At 51.5% G+C, this 16,526-nt stretch overlaps 1 protein-coding gene across 1 annotated transcript; it reads right to left on the reverse strand.

Moving 5' to 3' along the window:
* Positions 1 to 7,095: 7,095 nt before the first annotated feature.
* On the reverse strand, positions 7,096 to 14,757 carry HOXC13 (homeobox C13). Its single transcript, XM_019960015.2, has 2 exons — positions 13,960 to 14,757; positions 7,096 to 8,555 (listed from the first exon to the last, which is right to left on the reverse strand). Exons 1-2 carry the CDS (start codon positions 14,693 to 14,695, stop codon positions 8,299 to 8,301), a joined length of 993 nt encoding a protein of 330 aa, XP_019815574.2. The 5' UTR covers positions 14,696 to 14,757; the 3' UTR covers positions 7,096 to 8,298.
* Between the last annotated feature and the right edge of the window lie 1,769 nt (positions 14,758 to 16,526).

Genomic DNA, 16,526 nt, shown 5'->3' on the forward strand with positions numbered 1-16,526 from the left:
CCCAACAGCTCTTTTTGCAGAAGGCTGAGAACCTAATGCAGACCATTGGCAAAATTAATGGACATCTGGAAGCTACGATCTAACTTCAACCAAGTCCAAAAACACACAGTCAAGCAGATTAAAATGAAAAGGGAAACAAACCTTCCCTTCGAAACAAGGTGTATTCTACTGGGGTCTAGTAGACAGAATACTCGGATTTCTATGCTATTATTTTGGGTTCTTTTGAGCCAAAGCTCAAAGCACCGCTTTAAGTAATACCAGGTGGGATCAATAGTCCGGCAAAAGTCTAAATATGAGAATACACCAGATTTAGAGAAAACTATAGAGAGATGACAGAATATGGGAGAAAGAAACCCACGTGGGTGAAAATTAAATATCTGAAAATGAGCAGAAGCCACAAAAGCAGACCTAAGCAGAAGATTCTCATCTCCCTCTTTTTCTCTCTTCTGCAGGACAGGGCAGAGAGAATGCAGATTCTTTGAATTCCAGAGCTTCTCGAGCAATTTCATATCCCAAACCATAGCTGCTCACTCCGACAGAAATGTGTCCGCGCGGGCGTCTCCCTGCCCGGCACAGCTCACAGCTCTTAGCTCGGTACCCTCCGCTCTCACCCCGCTTCCTTTTCCCCGCCCTGGCCAGCTGGGCGGCCTGGCCAGGTCCCTTCTGCCCCCAGGAGCCCACCCCACGCTGGGCCCACTTGCCGGAACCGAGGTCAAGCGGTGGGATGTCAGCCCCGCGCAGTCACCTCCAGTCAGAACCGCGACAGTCGGGGAAGCAAGGAGCGAGCAGAATTGAACTGGCCTTTTTGTGCCTAGTTGATTAAGGGGCTGTGCGACTGCACAGAGGAGCATCCCTCAGCTGCGAATTCCACATCACAGCATCTCCAATATCTTATTTATGCCCTCTTTTTCAAGATGCATTAATAAGCGTTACTGAATATTTAATTAAATTTATTTGCGGGTTATTTTGAGTCATAAAGATAAACAGGGTGTGATTTTAATATTGTTGCTGTTTTCAATTAGAACATAGCGCCGGCGGCGAGGTATCCAGGCCTCCAGGCCTCGCGCTCAGCCGCTATTGTTGGTGTGGGGGACGCCGATCTGAGCTTTGCGGGGATAATCACTAGTCCTTGATGGGGTGGAGGCTTCTCCCCATTCTCTTTTCCCTTCCCAGATGACTCCAGTCTCCTAGAAGGGGGGGGGGGGGGTGCAAGGAGAAAGGTCTTAGTCTCTCCCCACCCCTCCCTAGCTCGAAAATCTCAAGCCCGGAGCTCTGCTCGCTGTCCTCCGGGCCAGGCCTCTGAGCACGCAGAGCAGCGGCCACAGGGCGGCAGATGAAACGCCGCGGAAATGAGGATGGAGTGAGGACTTCCTTCTTCCAGACATGCAGTTTCTCCCAGTCCGATTTGGTCCCATCAAAAAAAAAAAAAGCCACTATTTCCCCCAGGTTTCGGACCCTGGACTTGCACACACACAAACCCCCTTCCTTGCGTGCAGCCGACTCTGTTTCCTCTAGGCAAGAGCTGCCGGGGACCATCAGCAAAATTCACATCCCCGGTACCCTACTCCTCGAGGATTACTAGGGTTATTACAGGGTTGTTAGGACCCCGGCAAAGACCCAGGCAATCTAGGCGCCCAGCCTCCTCGTGGAAGCCTCGGATCTGTACGCCTTTACGGCTCCCCGCCGCACACGCAGCTCAGACGCCCATTCCTTAACCCCGCTCGAATTAAAAGGCTGCAGAGACAGCTTCCAGCCTGGGTCCCCGGGGCCGGCGGGAGGTTCGGGTCGAAGCTAAATCCAGCCTCGGGGAAAGCTGCTCGCCAGGAGCCGACCCGGACTTGGTGAGAATAATTCGTAGGACAGCCCGAGGCGCTGGACAGCCGCTTCCAGCCGGGTTTAATCCGCCGGCACTTGCCAGCCTACAAGAAAAGCTATAATGGCAAGAGCCAGGCTCCGGACGCGCGGAGCGATCTGTGCGCCCACTCTAACACACCTTCATAAAATCACAAGAAGAGGTGGGCTGCCTGTTGGCCGCTGGACCACAGGCTCCTGCTGCAGCTATCCTGGCTCAACCATCCACCCCCCCCCCCTTCATTAACTCAGGGGTTAATTAAAACTGAAGACCAGAATGTGGTCCAAGCACTTCCTTGAAGACCCCCGGCAGCCCTTGTGCTTCTTCGTATTCACCAGCGGGATGCCCCGCGGCCTCTCCCCACCTGGCTCTATCTAAGCCTCGGCATCTTCGCCGATTCTGCGCGGTTCCTCGAGTCCCCGCCACCGCCGAGCAGGGCGAAAGGAGTTATTACAAAATCTCTGCCAGATCTGGTGGCAGAGGCAGAGCGGCTGCGAGTGGCTTAGGCCACCGCGGAGTGACTGTGAGCTGCCTGCCATGGTCCGGCTCCCCTGCCAACCCGAGGTCGGAATTATTCCGTGCGGTGCTGCCTTCTCCCCAGTCAGTCGAGAGGCCAAGGCGGCCCAGTTCAAGGTCACTGCCTAGTTTGCACAAAGCGGTTCTGCTGCGTATGCAAATAAGGCAGGGCCTTGGGTCCCGAAGGGAGGTGAGCAGGAGCTGGGCTGGCCCAGAGAGGGGAAATGAGAAGCGGCGGGTGGGGAAGGTCTGCACCCCAGCCCGACCTCTTAGCTCTCTCTAGGTCGTCCTTTTGGGGCATCTTGGGCTTGGGACAAGATATTGTCGGGTTCAGACAAGATTGATGGGTGGTGGTAGTGGGCTCAGACTCCTCTTTCTTCTGCTTCGCCAGCTTAGCCAGGGGTCAGAGCCCCCTGTCTCCCAGGCCCCCTTATGCGACTCAAGAAGATTGGAAGGTCCCTCCCCCTGTGCTGTCTTCCAGGGCTCTGCAGTCTGGAGGAGCAGGGGGTGAGAGGAAACTTGGATGAGGGGGCCCAGTCAGGTTTTCAGGCTCACACAAACGGTCCGGGGTCAGCAGCGCCCTTACCTCCTCCAAGTCTTCTGTAGCTCCCTTGAGCCCCCTCCCACCACAAGATCCCAGCCCGATTGCCACTCAGGAAATGGGGAAGGGATGGGGAGGGGTCCCAGGCGGGAACATCTGGGAGACCATCTCTCCACTCCTCACCTGAACCTTCTTCCCTCATTTTCACTGTCTTTTCTGCGCGGGAATAGTTAACTAGTTTCGCGGCTCTGACATTTTCTCCCTCCGCCAGCAGAGGATCTCCTCCACCTAGTGAATTACTGAGTGTCAGGAAAGGTGTGGGGACCAAGTTAGAAAAAAAAAAAAAAAAAGCACCCTCTCCTCAACACCACACCTACAAGCCGCCGGCAACGTAAGCGGAGCCCAGGGCCAGGGTCTCCGTGGACCTCGAAGTTCAGCATGGGGTGAGGACTACCTAGAGTGCCCTCTGTCACACAACCAGCCGCTCCCTCTGACCATGGCCTCTGGCCAGTCCTGCTCAGGGGAAGGGCTGAGATCTGCTTGGGCTCTGCTCTGCCCAGCTACCCAACTGCTTCCCAAACCAAGCCTCCAGTTCCGGGCGGGGGAGGAGATGGTCTTGGGCACAGGCGGATTGCGTGCGGGCAACCGGCCTGATAGGCCAGAGGGGGTAGGAGGATGCGCTGCTAACCCCGAGGCTGGCTGGGCTGGAAGAACGGGAACGGGGGCCCACTTACCTTTGGAGACTGAAGAGGTTCAGAAGGGTGCGGGGCAGGGGATCTCAGCCTCCAGGAACCCTCTGGATCCACCCCCCCCCCCTCCCCAAGGCGGCCCGCAAGCCCCGCCGAGGTATCTGAGGAGGGCGGGGCGGAGGAGGCGGAGGCTTCGGCCAGCGGTAGGCGCGCGGGAGCCGAGTTGCAGAGCATCTCTGGAGAGGCCGCCTTTTATGGGCGTTATTAGCGCCCCTGTCTAGACTGCAGACGACACCTCTGTGTGTAAACAGAGGCGGCGGCCTCTGGCGGGAAGGGGGATGGCGCGTCGAGGGGGCGAGTGGCCCTCTCCTTCTCTGGCCACGGGAAGATCAAGGCCTTTTCCACCCTCCCCCTCTTTCCAGTGCTTCCTGCGATGTCAAGGTCAGAAAGACCTAGTCACGGTCAAGGCTAAAAGAGGAAGAGCCTGGTTGGTTGCGAAAAGGCTATGGCCCCCTCCTCCTCCTCCCAGAAGCTCCTGGCTCCCCGGGGCCCCTCCATCTTCCACCAGCGCAGGTCTGGATACACATCTGCCTGATCCAGGGCTTGGAGTTTTTTGAGGACCGGGCTTCCGACACCATCCAAGTCAGACTCAAGTAGATCTTGGTGTGTGGGGTCTCTTCAGAACAGAACAGAGGGGGCTGCTACAGGGTCCCCAGCTTCAATCCTTGGAGAGATGGAGAGTGTCCCAGGGGCTGCCTCCACCTACACCCACACAGCCCTGCCGACAAGCCGCCTGTGGAAAAGCGTCTGGTCTGGAGACAGCCATGGAGGAGTCTCCCAAGAACTGCTGGCCTTGCATCCTCAGGTGGGTTCCTGGCTGTGAGACTAACTACTGGCCAAAAGGCCACTTGTGCTGGCCCTAGATCTGAAGACTAAGAGATGGGTGGAGAAGGGGTTTTCTCCCCCAAATAAGGAAAAGCTCTAAATGAGTCCTCCCTGGCAGCCTGGTAGAGTGATGTCCAGAACGAGAGTCCTGTGAAGCTCTGGCTCTCCCAGGTCCCCCAGCCTTGGCCACAGAGTCATAGGGAGCAGGCGATGCCACTGGGTTATAAGAAAGATAGCAGGAACCTCAGTCCCAGAGAAGAGGACACTGCAATGCTCACAGTCCTTCGGACCTTTTCTATCCCCTTACACCTTCATATTTATTGCATCCTCACTCTCACACAGACTCTAGCAGACTGGCCTTGGAAAGAAAAGCTTTTATAAATTTGAATGAAGAAAACACACACTCTACACCTTGAGATGAGTGCTGGCCGACAGCATTGTTACACATGTACACACAGAGGCAGTAAAAGCTGGGGAAATTCTGCACTAATCAGAGGCTCCATACACACACACACACAAAGATGCACACAGGCACACACACACAGGCATGTGCACACACACACACACACACACACACCCTTTCATAGGAATGTCTCACAGAGTTCCGCAGTGAGAATGCCAACTCTTGGAGGAAGGGCAGGTAAGGAACCAACACAATCAGGGAATGAATCATACTTTTTTTCCAACTCTGGGGAATGTGTGTCTCCCCGGAATACACACTCACACAATACCTGTCTCACACAGGAGTTTCCATTCTCAGACCTGCTTACTTTTATGGGACAGGCATCCCCAAAACTGCTCCAGGCATAGTTAATCCAGTGAATGGGTGGCATCTTAAACACCCTGGCACACTGGGGCTCACTGGGACTCAGAAGTAGCACAGTGCCTGCCCAGGTCACTGGTGTCCCAGCCTACACCAGCTTTCCCTGTCTTTTCCATCGCCCCCTTCTGGGGCCTTACAGCGGGTCCCTCCGTGTGGGAAGGCTCGCTCATGTGACTTCATGTGGGTTTTTGTGCAGAAGTGGAAGGAAGCCTCGGAGAACTTTAGAATTCTCTTTCCCTACTGAGCCTCCAAGTTTCCACTGTGTCTTACAGCTGTGTCATGGGACTACCCAGTGTACCTTAAAGAGGTCAAGAGGGGTGTGGGTCCATTAAGGAAGCCCTGAGGTCTCTTGTCTACTCACTTCCTTTTTCTGATGAAACACACACATTTAGTGTTCAATTCTTTACATCTCAGGGAAGTCTGAGGGGTTTTGGAGAGAGGTTAAGAGTGGTGAGTGGGGAGAGAAAGGGGAGATGGAATTAAGAATGAACATTATTCCTGGGAGATTCATCTATTTGCAACTCCTAAATCTGTACTGCTCAGCCTGGGATTCTTTGGTTAGTTAATCCAGGGTTGAGATGGAGAGAACAGGATCGGCAGCCACATCAGTAGCAGAGGCTCCACAGAGGGTGAATTCTTCAGTCTGTCTTAGTCTCTCAGATTCAGTGTGTGTGCTGTGTGTGCATGTGTGTGTATCACACCCCCCACCAAACATTTATTTAAATAAACTTGAAGACCTTCAGCCATCAGGCAAAGAGAAATTGGAGCACTCTGAATTCCAATCCAATGCCTCCAGTCTTTCTGTATCTCAGGAGAGGAATAATATCATATATAAATAAAAGTTGTTGCAGTAAAGATTTAATCAGAGATAACATTGTTTTAGGCTATATTGCTTTTTAAAAATCTCTTAATCTGACAACTTAATGCTCTCATTACCTCAGCCAGATAGGAAGATGGGCGCAGATGGACACGACAGTGAAAACAAATTAGTGGCAGAGTCTACACAGCTACTGATTGCCTGGAAGACTGAGGTTCCCAAGAAAGCTAAGCTGGAGAATAGAAGCAGAATAGAGAATAGAAACTTGGGGACCACAGCATCCTTGGGTCCTGACCTCTTGCACAGGTCGGTGGGGAAGAAAAGACAGCAGCTTGGGAATGCTGAGCTTGCATGCCGCCCCCCACCAGGATTGGCTAAGGGGACCACTTCCTATTTCCAGCTCTGAACTGTTGGCAAGGATTTGGGACCCTCTGGGGCACAATGGCCTCCAGAACCTAAGATTAGAGCCCAATTGCTGCCACCACCACCGGAGCATCCAGCTTCCAGATGGGATGGCCATTTTCTCAGCCCCAGGATCCAGATCTGAGCCCTACTAACTGAAGTGAACTCACTTACTTGCTGCCAGGCCTTTTTAGTCACTGATCACATCCTTCTCTCTGAAACCTTCTCACTTGTTTGGGGCATCAGGATGGTAAAGAGTTTTATCCTGTCTAGACACTATCAACAATTTGAATGACTAACTTAAAAAACTCAAGTAAAGCGAAATATGAGTTTGGGATGTACCTAGCCCAGTGTGATGTCAGTACTCTTGCCCTGGCCAACCCTGGCTGTGTCAGGGCAACAGAGCCTCCCCCATACAGCCAGTGGATAGGAGTTTCAGAAATAATCCAAGCAATAAAATTAAGGCAAAAAAAAGATTTTATTTTAAAAACAGGTTTGTGGGTTCTTTTTTCTTTTTGCATTCAGTACATTGTCATTTAGACACCACAATACTATATACAGATACACAACTTTAAAAAAAAAAACAAAACCTTTTTCTGATGAACATTTCAAAAGAACACTGTTTTGTAATGTGCCAGTGGGAAAGGAGAAGGCGAGCCCCAACACCTCCCCAGCACCGAGCTGGCTTTTGAGGAGGGAAATGTCAGTCGGGTCTAATTAGCTGGCTACTTGCGATTATTTTGGCCTCCTGGAAGAAAACGGCTCTCCTCTGGACAATGAGTAAAAGTCAAAGTGTGAGGCCTTCTCAGCTATTGCCTTGATGGAGAAGTGACTGGAGAGGGAATCTGCTGGGGCACCCACTCTCCATCCTCTTGGAAGAGAAGTCTGTCCTTTCCTTATGAGAAAAGTTCTGCCCCTGTGCCTGCCCTAATCTCAGCCTCACCATAGAGAGACAGAGAGATAGAGAAGACATATTTAGCAGCGTGGTGGGAGTTTCTGTCTTCCCTGGATTTTCAGATGGGACTCAGAAGCAGAACAGAGGAGGCTGTGGGGGCACTGGTGGCTCCAGAGAAACTCACTTCCTTGCCTGAAGTAGGAGAGGGGATAGGTGGTCCTTGGCCAATTCCAGCTTTTGTTGAAACAGATAAGAAAAAAGAAAACCTAAGTGCTGTCTGTACTCCAATCACGATGCCAGATCCCTAATACTTATCGTTAATATTAATGAGACTTTTAAAATATGCACAGAAAATCTTAACGGGGATATCTTGCCTAACTAAGGAGTGCCAAGTGGTTGGGAGCAGGAAGAGGGACTGAAAGTAGGAGCTCAGCAGGTCCTGCACCCCGGTGGCACCCTCAGTGGGGATGCCTGTCTACCTGCCGGGGCAAAGGATGAGGCAAGAACGGGATCATTCAGGGTTCTCCAACTTTGCTTTGGCTGGAATGATCTTCGCTGCCACTCTGCTTTCTGGCAAGGGGAGAGGGGTGAAGGCCAGAGGGAGTGGAGGCCAGCTGCCCTTCTCCCACAGTCCACTCAGACCCACCTCCAAAGCTGTTGAGGCCACGTAGGTCCCATCTGCATAGGGGTGGGGGTTGAGAATGGGGTGGGGAGTAGAGGGCAGCAAAGCCAACCATCTAATATTTTCTGCCTCCCTGCATTCCTCTTTCTGGTTAACGTTAAATATTGGTCTGCACCCGGGAGAAGGGTCCTTCTGGTGAGTTCGGATATGGTACAAATTGGCGACATAAATAGACGGGGCAGGGGCCGGTGGGCAGTCAGGTAGAGTGAAGGTGAGGCGTTTTCGATTTGCTGACCACCTTCTTCTCTTTGACCCGACGGTTCTGGAACCAGATGGTGACCTGGCGCTCCGAGAGGTTTGTGGTAGCTGAGATGCGCCGGCGCTTCTCTTTGGTGATGAACTTGCTGGCTGCGTACTCCTTCTCTAGCTCCTTCAGCTGCACCTTGGTGTAGGGCACTCGTTTCTTGCGCCCGCGCCTGTAGCTGTTCACCTCGGGCTGTAGGGGGACCACGTCTGGGGGGAGAAAGAAGGCAGGCAGCAGGAAGTGAGTCACGCGGCTGGACCTGGCAAACGGCTGTAGAGGCGCAAGGCATAGGGACTCACAGGGGGCGGGCGGATTGTCCCCAAATCCTTTGCACCTCTGCTATTACCAAGGCCACGGCTGAAGTGACGACACTGGGGTAACGCCTCTGGCTCGAACTTTAAAGGAGGGGGTGCCAAAAGCTCAGAAATCAAGATAAATAACCTTTTATATATTATACCTATATGATTATCAAAAATTTCATGATAAACAAAAAGTCGAAATTTTAAATGAATGCAGGACCAGTACTACTGATTTTTCTTTTTGCTTCAGCCTCCAATCTGGTTCTGCACAGCATTCCTTATTAGAATCCTTGTCCCCGTAGAGGAGTCCCTCCAAATTCCATCCTGGTCTGCTAGCCTGCAGGATTGCAAGTATTCAGGAAAATTCCTCTTTCCTAGCAGTTAGATCACTTGGGAATCGGTCAGTTATACTCTGCCCAATTACTAGAGGAAGGTGTCCTTTTGTACGCTTGAGGGAGACTGTCTCAGTCGGCATAGACTATCAGGTGGGGCCTCTTGCCTTTGGTCACTGGCTCTGTGCTGGGAATCTGAGGCCAGCACCAACAGCTAGAGAGAAAAGTGTCCAGGTGAAGCCAGACTGCCTGGGAGTCAATCTCTTAAGGAATCCAATACTGTAAGCCACTTAGTAACATCCCAGGTGAGAATGTAAGAAATCAGGTCCCGAGAAGTAGAGAGTCCACACCCCAGGGTGTGCCGGCCAGAGGAGACACACCAAGAGAGCCCCTCTTGGGTTAAGACCAGCGGTTCACATTAATTTTCTACAAAAAGAAATCAGTGCCCTTCCCCTGCCTTCCCTCAAATGTCCATTCACCAAGACAGAGCAATTCTGATCTGGTTCCCCATCCTCATCTTTCCACCAAGGCTGAAGGAAACTCTCCAACCCATGCAGGAACCCTAAACTCTAAATACCTTGCCATACCACTGCTAGTTCAATTTCTTTCTGCTCTATGAGAATGTCACAGGAACTAAAGGCTAATGTGCGTCACTTACGGCCCCTCTTCCACTCCAACCTCACCCCTGTCAACAGAAAGGTCCTTGCAACACTTTCAAGGAAAGTAAGGAACTAGGGAGATGATCTGAATAACTCACCCCTCAACTTTAAAAACTGTAACTGGCTGACTTCTTCCTGCAGGATCTAATGAGTAGGTCTGAATAAGGTTTCCTCTTCATTCTTACTGCCCCTTGGAAGTGTAGACACAGTCCAGAATAAGGGCACAAAGCTCTTTCTGAAATGCCTGTTCTCACCTCCCCTTCATGAATCACTTTCCTTATCCCCTTTCTCATTGGGTCTGCTCTCTTTCAGAGATCTTTGTCTACACAGGACAGGAAAGAAGAGGTCACCGTCACAGGCAGGGGGAAATAAAGTACATGGAAAGAATATGGGAGAGAGGGGATTCCAATGGCCTGGTCTGGCTGTCTCCAGGATGACAATTTCTATGGGAAATTGTTGGACTTGTCATTTTTCTCTGCCTATGTAGGAACAGGCTAAATTTTTAAAAAAATCTGAAAAACAAAACAACTTCACTTTAGCAAAGCAGATCCTTTATGTTAAAAAGGATTTTTTTTTTTTTGCACAAGATAATTAAAAAAAAATCTCTCCGTTCTCAAATATGTTTTGCTCTTACAAATGTAACTATGATTTGAGAAATCGATGAATCTGGAACAAGAGTAAAACACAGAAGGTAAGTAGTGATAATATGAGATTATTTTTTAATCCTTGGAACATCTTTTTAAGGCTTATTTTATTAAACCCATTTTACAAGATAAGGAATCTGAGCCTCAGAACAGGTTAAAAAAACTCAAGTGGCAGAGCCGGGTTTTAAAACCAGATTTTTGGGCTCAACATAATGACACAGTAAGTTCTAAAATGGAAATAGACCACCTGGTACAATTTAGCTTTAAAATACCTCCTTTTCCCTGGAGAACAAATGGGATAGAAGTGGGTTTGTGTTCCTGACTTAACCAGATAATTGTCCCTGATTTGTCAAACATCATTTTCTGAGAAAACTCACAGTTATCTACCTGATTTGGGCTCTCCTAAACCCCAACTATAAATTTCCCATGAGGTTTAATCAACAAACCCTAAAAGAATCAGTTTTTGAAAAGCATATAACTGGTCTAAATTGGCTATTTTTTTCTACAGTATGCCAAGGGTTGATCTGGCCAAGCTTTCCCTGGATCAGACCAAACTGCCAGTTATTTTGGGCAGCTGGGGAAATACCTTCAGCCTTGCCTTCTCAAAGAAGCCCCCTTTCATTGTCTTCTGTCTTGTTCGGAAAGGAAGTGGGATCTACAGATACGGAGACATCTGGAAATTTCAGCCCTGAGTTGTGTCTATGCTACCTAAAGTAAGTAGAGGACTTGGTGATTAATTTTACAATCAACCTTTCCATAGTAGTCTCCCTTCAGAGCATGCGCAGGCATGCAGGCACACACACACGTACACACACCCTACTTCATACCTGGGAACCCAACGGACACTTTTGAGGAGCAAATAAAAAATTAGATCGATGCTTAGCCATAGCTCTCTCTTGGGGTCCTGTGTACACGTTTCTACCACCCACTAGATCTTGCCCACTCTCTCCCACAACAGGGCTCTGGGCTCCAAAGAGGACCTAGTTCTGCTAGAAATCCTAGCCACTCTTCTCAACCAAAATCCAATGGCTTATCAACAGAGATTTTCAGTATGACCCAAAGAGCCCATTATTTCTTTCTATTATTCTCTTCCCCTCATCCTATTTGTCTCTGTCTCCCTGTCTCCCCACCACACCCACCTCCTCTCTCGGAATCTCTGTCAAAATTAAAAATTGTCTACCCTCACTATAGGAAGGAAAAAAAGAGCGATAAAGCAAGGGTCTATATAATTGGGTGAAGGAAGAAGCCGCAACTCATCTTGGCCCTAATTATCTGGATCTTTCTGAACAATTGCCTTCGTCTTCCACACCAGCCTAGACTGCCACAGATGAGGTTTCTCAGAGCCAGAGGCACTGAAGAGAGACAGTAGTGTTTATGCTGAGATGCTGCCGAACAAACCACAATTGCATAGACAGAGTTATCTGGCAATCTCACTACTTCTAAAAGGGCTCTGTGTGGGTAGAAAGATGGAGGGTGTCTGAAGATAATTTCTTATTCATCTACCTTTTGTGTGTACCTCTGTACTGAGATACACCAGCCAGTTTCTATTTCCACACTGGGAGTGTGTGAGCACATAGCTGTTGAGACATATTTGGTTTTATATCCATTTTCATGCCATAATTTTCAAGTGTGTTAAACCTCAGTTGGGTTGTATGATTTTTTTATGTTAAAGATATTTTTCCCTAGGAGGCTGTGATCAAAAAGTGCTTACTTTTAGCAGGTTTTTTTTTTTTCTTTTCTTTTCTAGGAATCTTTAAGGTGTTTTATTTTGCTCAGATTTATTTCTGAGCTCCTCTCCAGTCTCTCACTCACTCCGCATACAGACACAGCAATGCCAGAGCAGCTCCTTCTCATCCCCTCTTCACACTAAACCAACCGCCCATTGCTCTGCCCACAGTGGGGCTGGTGGGCATCGGCCCCTCTGCCCTTCAGCCCCTTAGCATGGTCTGTTGGCTACCAGCTACCCATGCTCCAGGAATTCCTGCTAAATCCCCACCTCCCAAGGATCTTCCCATCTGGGTGAGATGGGAAATTAAAGGGTCATATCTCCACAACACATTATTGCACACCTACATGTGAGGTGCTTATCTTCTAGAAAGTGTTATTATGTGTTTCATATTATGTAGTTAATAACATAAATCATATATAAAAATATAGTCAATGCAGAGTAGGTAATGCATGATACTGTACACTAAAATTCCATCATCCTTAAATCTTCTGGCAGTCAGAAACTGAGTGTCTAGTGTGGGTCCCACCTTGGTCAGTTGTATTATACTAAGTCATCTCAGAATATTTACAAGAATATTATTTGCTATACTTTGTAACATCATCCAGTATTTTTTTTAACTGTCTGCTCTTTCCCCAATCCCGGATGCAGAGGAATTTCAGGCCCACCCTCAGGAGGTCTTCAGGTCTTCCCAATGAAAATGTCCCTGGGTCCCCACAGAGAGCCATGACGGGGCCCTCTGGGTAGTAGGAGGAAACATATATGGCTGTTCTGGGCCCCCAGGACCCCTGCGAGCATCAGAACGGAGCCAGTCAACCCTCTCCCACTGAGCTCTGCTTATATATAATTAGAGCAGACTCAAGATCTGGATTCGCTGAATCCTGATTTCTCAGCATTGCGCTGAATCCAAAGCTCCTGATGTGATTTTCAGAACCCTGGAACTGGTATTTTCCTCTGGGGAGTGGGGGGTGGGTGTTGCGGGATTCTCTCTTGTTCAGAGATAGTCTCAATTGGAGAGGGAACAGAACACCAGTGAATTCCAATCCCCCACCGAATACATAGCCAGACAATGCCGAGGGGTTCCCAGCCTGGGCCTGGACCTCAGATTCCTCCAAAACAAGCCTTCCCCCGAAACCTCATCCTCATTCCCCTCTTTCTGTGTCTAAGGCATGGGTAACTCTCTCCCCGACGTTTGGCGGAATTGGTAGTGCGCATACACACACAGGATATGAGCCCCACAGACAAGCAAAGAATTTTATATCCCAGGAGAGAGATGCAAACACCCTTTTTCCCCACACGCTCTCCAGAGATTTCAGTTCCCTTGCTCCTTCAACAATCAGGAAATTCGTGGTCAAATTCTTAAATCAAGAAAAAAAGAGAAAACTTTTAAAAATTAAAAATCTACATTTCTGTAGACCCTGGCAAATTAGACCCGTATTTTAAAAACAGCAACAGCGACAAAACACCTGTCTAGTGCCTAAATGTTCTTGGAAATTCAGGCCAAGAAAATGCTTGGGGTTCTTATTTTCTCCTCCAATTGACTTGGTGGCTTGAGTGTTTTTGTTCTAATGGTTTTAGATTCCAAGGCACCCAAGGCCCACCCCACCCCCCATTTCAGGCCGGAAGCGCGTTTAGGGGGCCAAGAGCCGCCCGTGAGACTGGAGCCCGGCGGAGGGGGAGGAGGCGAGCTCCCCACTGGAGCGGAGCCGGCGGCCCGGCGCTTGGGCGCCTGTGATTGCTTCACTCTCGGCCGGGCAGCTCCGGGGAACGTGTCGGAGCAGATTTCTTCCCCGGCGCATTCCTCAGCGCAGCTCGCCCGGCCGGCTCCATCTGCAGCCCAGCAAAGCCGGCGCGCCAGGGCCAGACGGCGGGGGTGGCTGGGGCGCGGAGCCCCGGGGCAGACGGGGCTGGGAGGGGTCCCTGGCGGCGGCCGCGGTCGGGACCCTTCCTTACCTGGAAAGGGAGACTTCCAGAGGTGGGCGGACTGCGACTGTTCCTTTGAGCAGTACACCTGACTATCCCAGCCGTTGGAGAGAGCCCAGTGCTGGTAGCCTTCGACGGGGATGAGCGCGTCGTGACGCGGCTCTGGGTGTCCGCTGATCCCAGGCACCACCGACACGTCCAGGTAGCCGGGCATCGCCTGGTAGGAGCTGGCGAAGCTGGGATAGAAGGCGAACTCCTTGGCCCTGGAGGACAGGTCGTCACCGGGAAGGGCGCCCGACGGCTCGGGGTACTTATCGCCCGGGTGATAAGCGCAAGGCTTTTGCTGCAGGTTCACGTTGTGCGACAGGCGGCAGCCGTAGTAGCTGCCACCGAACGGGTAGCCATAGCCCAGGGTGGCGCTGGATGAGGTGGGGGGCGCCGGCGGCGGGGCGCACTGGCGCGCCGCCTCCGGGGCCGGGATGTCCGTGTAGACGGCGCCCTGAGGGGCGCCCAGGGGAGCCGGCGGGCGACCCAGCACGGGGTGCGGAAGCAGGTCTCGGCAGTGGCTGGCGGGGCAGCTGTTGCCCAGCCCGTCCATGCTCGGAGCTTTGCCGGGACTCGCTCCGCTGCAGCCGACCCCCGCTCCGCCCGCGCTGCCGCCTCCCCCGCCGCTGCCGCCGCCGCTGCCGCTCTCCGCCGCGCTGTCCTCATAGACGTACATAAGGCTCTCCGGCCAGCGCGGATGCAGGAGCAGCGAAGTCGTCATGACATGATCTGCTCGAGCTTTTTAAAAACTCCACTTGCCAGAGGCTGCGAGCTAGGGAGACACCTCGCTCCCTTTTCCCCTCCCCCACCCCTCCTCCCTTCCCTCCCCACCCCTCCTCCCTTCCCTCCCCACCCCTCCTCCCTTCCCTCCCCATCCTTCCCCTCCTCCTCCTGGTGTTTCCACCGCCCTCCCCACCTTCCCTCTACGCATGCGGGTACACTTCATTAAGAAATCACCGTCTCCCGCCTGCCTCCCCTAGGCTACCCTCCCGCGCTCACGTGACGCCGGCGGTGCACGTGACCTCCTGGCTGGGTTTCCTGGGGTTCCCACCCTTAGAGGCGGGGCGGGGCGAAAGGGGAGATGTCTCTGCTGATTGGCTCTCGGGGGGGGGGGCAAAGAGGAGGGAGCTGGGAGATTTAAAGGGACAGGGTACCGCCCCCTGGCAGGCCCAGGGGAGGGAGATTGAGGAGGGTGAGGCTGAATTTGGCCGACGCAAAGGGGTCTGGAGAGAACAGACAGTTCATGGGCACTTCCTCCTAGGCTGAGGAGGGGTACGGGGAAGACTGATTCCAACCCACAAAGGTTTCTGACTGGATGGGGGCTTGGAGCTAAGGGTGGAGGAGACACCGTATTTTTTTTTCTTAATAAATAAAAAATCTAGAAAGCACGCGGAAGCGCACCGGCAAGGAGTAGGGAGCCCCGGGTCTGGCCTTGCCGAACTACCCGGGAACTCCGGCTGGAACCCGACGCCGACGTCAACAGCAAGACTTTGATGTCGGGACTGGGTTTCCATTTCCGACTTCCATACACTTTCTCCAAAGCTCCAGTTGTCTGACAGGGACCCTCTCTAGTCTGGTTGCCCGCAGGTCTTCCTCCAGCGGAGCAGAAAACTGGGAGAATGTCATAACTCCCAGACACAAACATCATCACACCGAGGGCAGGATGCTCTCAATGAAAAACTGAGATAGAATAAAGGAGAGAAATGGAGGCATTTCAATACACAGTAGAGTTTAAAAGCCTCGGAGTGAGATTTTTCAAAGGAAAGGGGGAGGAGGAGCAGGGATTCGGTCTAGTAAAGCTGAAAAGCCCTGGATGCGAACCAGAGCACGCGCTCTCGGATCCATATACAAAAGGAACGTGGCATGAGGGAGAGTAGGCAGCGCTGCCCCTTTGGAGGAACGTTTCCCAGGCGCTACTCTGGGAGACCCCAGGAGGCCCGACCCCAGCCCCGCGGATCCGTCGCCGCCCTCGGCCATAAGCTGAGGAGCCAGGCAGAGTCTGGATCAACGCAATTCCCAGCTTTGGGATAACCCCAACTTTAGCTCCCAGAGCATTCTTGGGGTCACTCCCTTTTAATGTGAAGTGTTTCAATGCTTTGAAATTACCTAATCTTTCAAGAAAAAATCAACACCAATTTATTAATTTTCTAAAAAAAATTAAAAAGCCACCTTTTTCCCTCCTCCCAATTTCCCGACTTGTCGGACTTCTGTGCTCAGTTTGGATACCCCTTTCCAGAGAGCATTTCGGTGGGATTGAGCCATGTTCCCTTTCAGCACAGGGCCTCCCTGAGGAGAAGCGGTAATAAACAGAGAAAAAAAGAGGGGAGAGGGGCTGTGGCATCTCCATCTTCCCTGTCGCTGCTAAACATTTTCAATGCTGGGTGCTTCTGTCCAGACAGCACACAGGCCGTGCTGAGGCAATAGCATCCGGCTAAGCCTAACCCACTGGATCCCTCCAACTCGAGGAGAGCAAGTGGCCAGGTCTGTACTGAGATCTGGCCCATGGGCCAGCCGCCTCCCTTCTCCCTGTAGGGGCAAGGTGGTGTTTGACG

This window comes from Bos indicus, chromosome 5 (genome assembly GCF_029378745.1).
Source record: "Bos indicus isolate NIAB-ARS_2022 breed Sahiwal x Tharparkar chromosome 5, NIAB-ARS_B.indTharparkar_mat_pri_1.0, whole genome shotgun sequence".
NCBI classification, from domain to species: Eukaryota; Metazoa; Chordata; class Mammalia; order Artiodactyla; family Bovidae; genus Bos; species Bos indicus.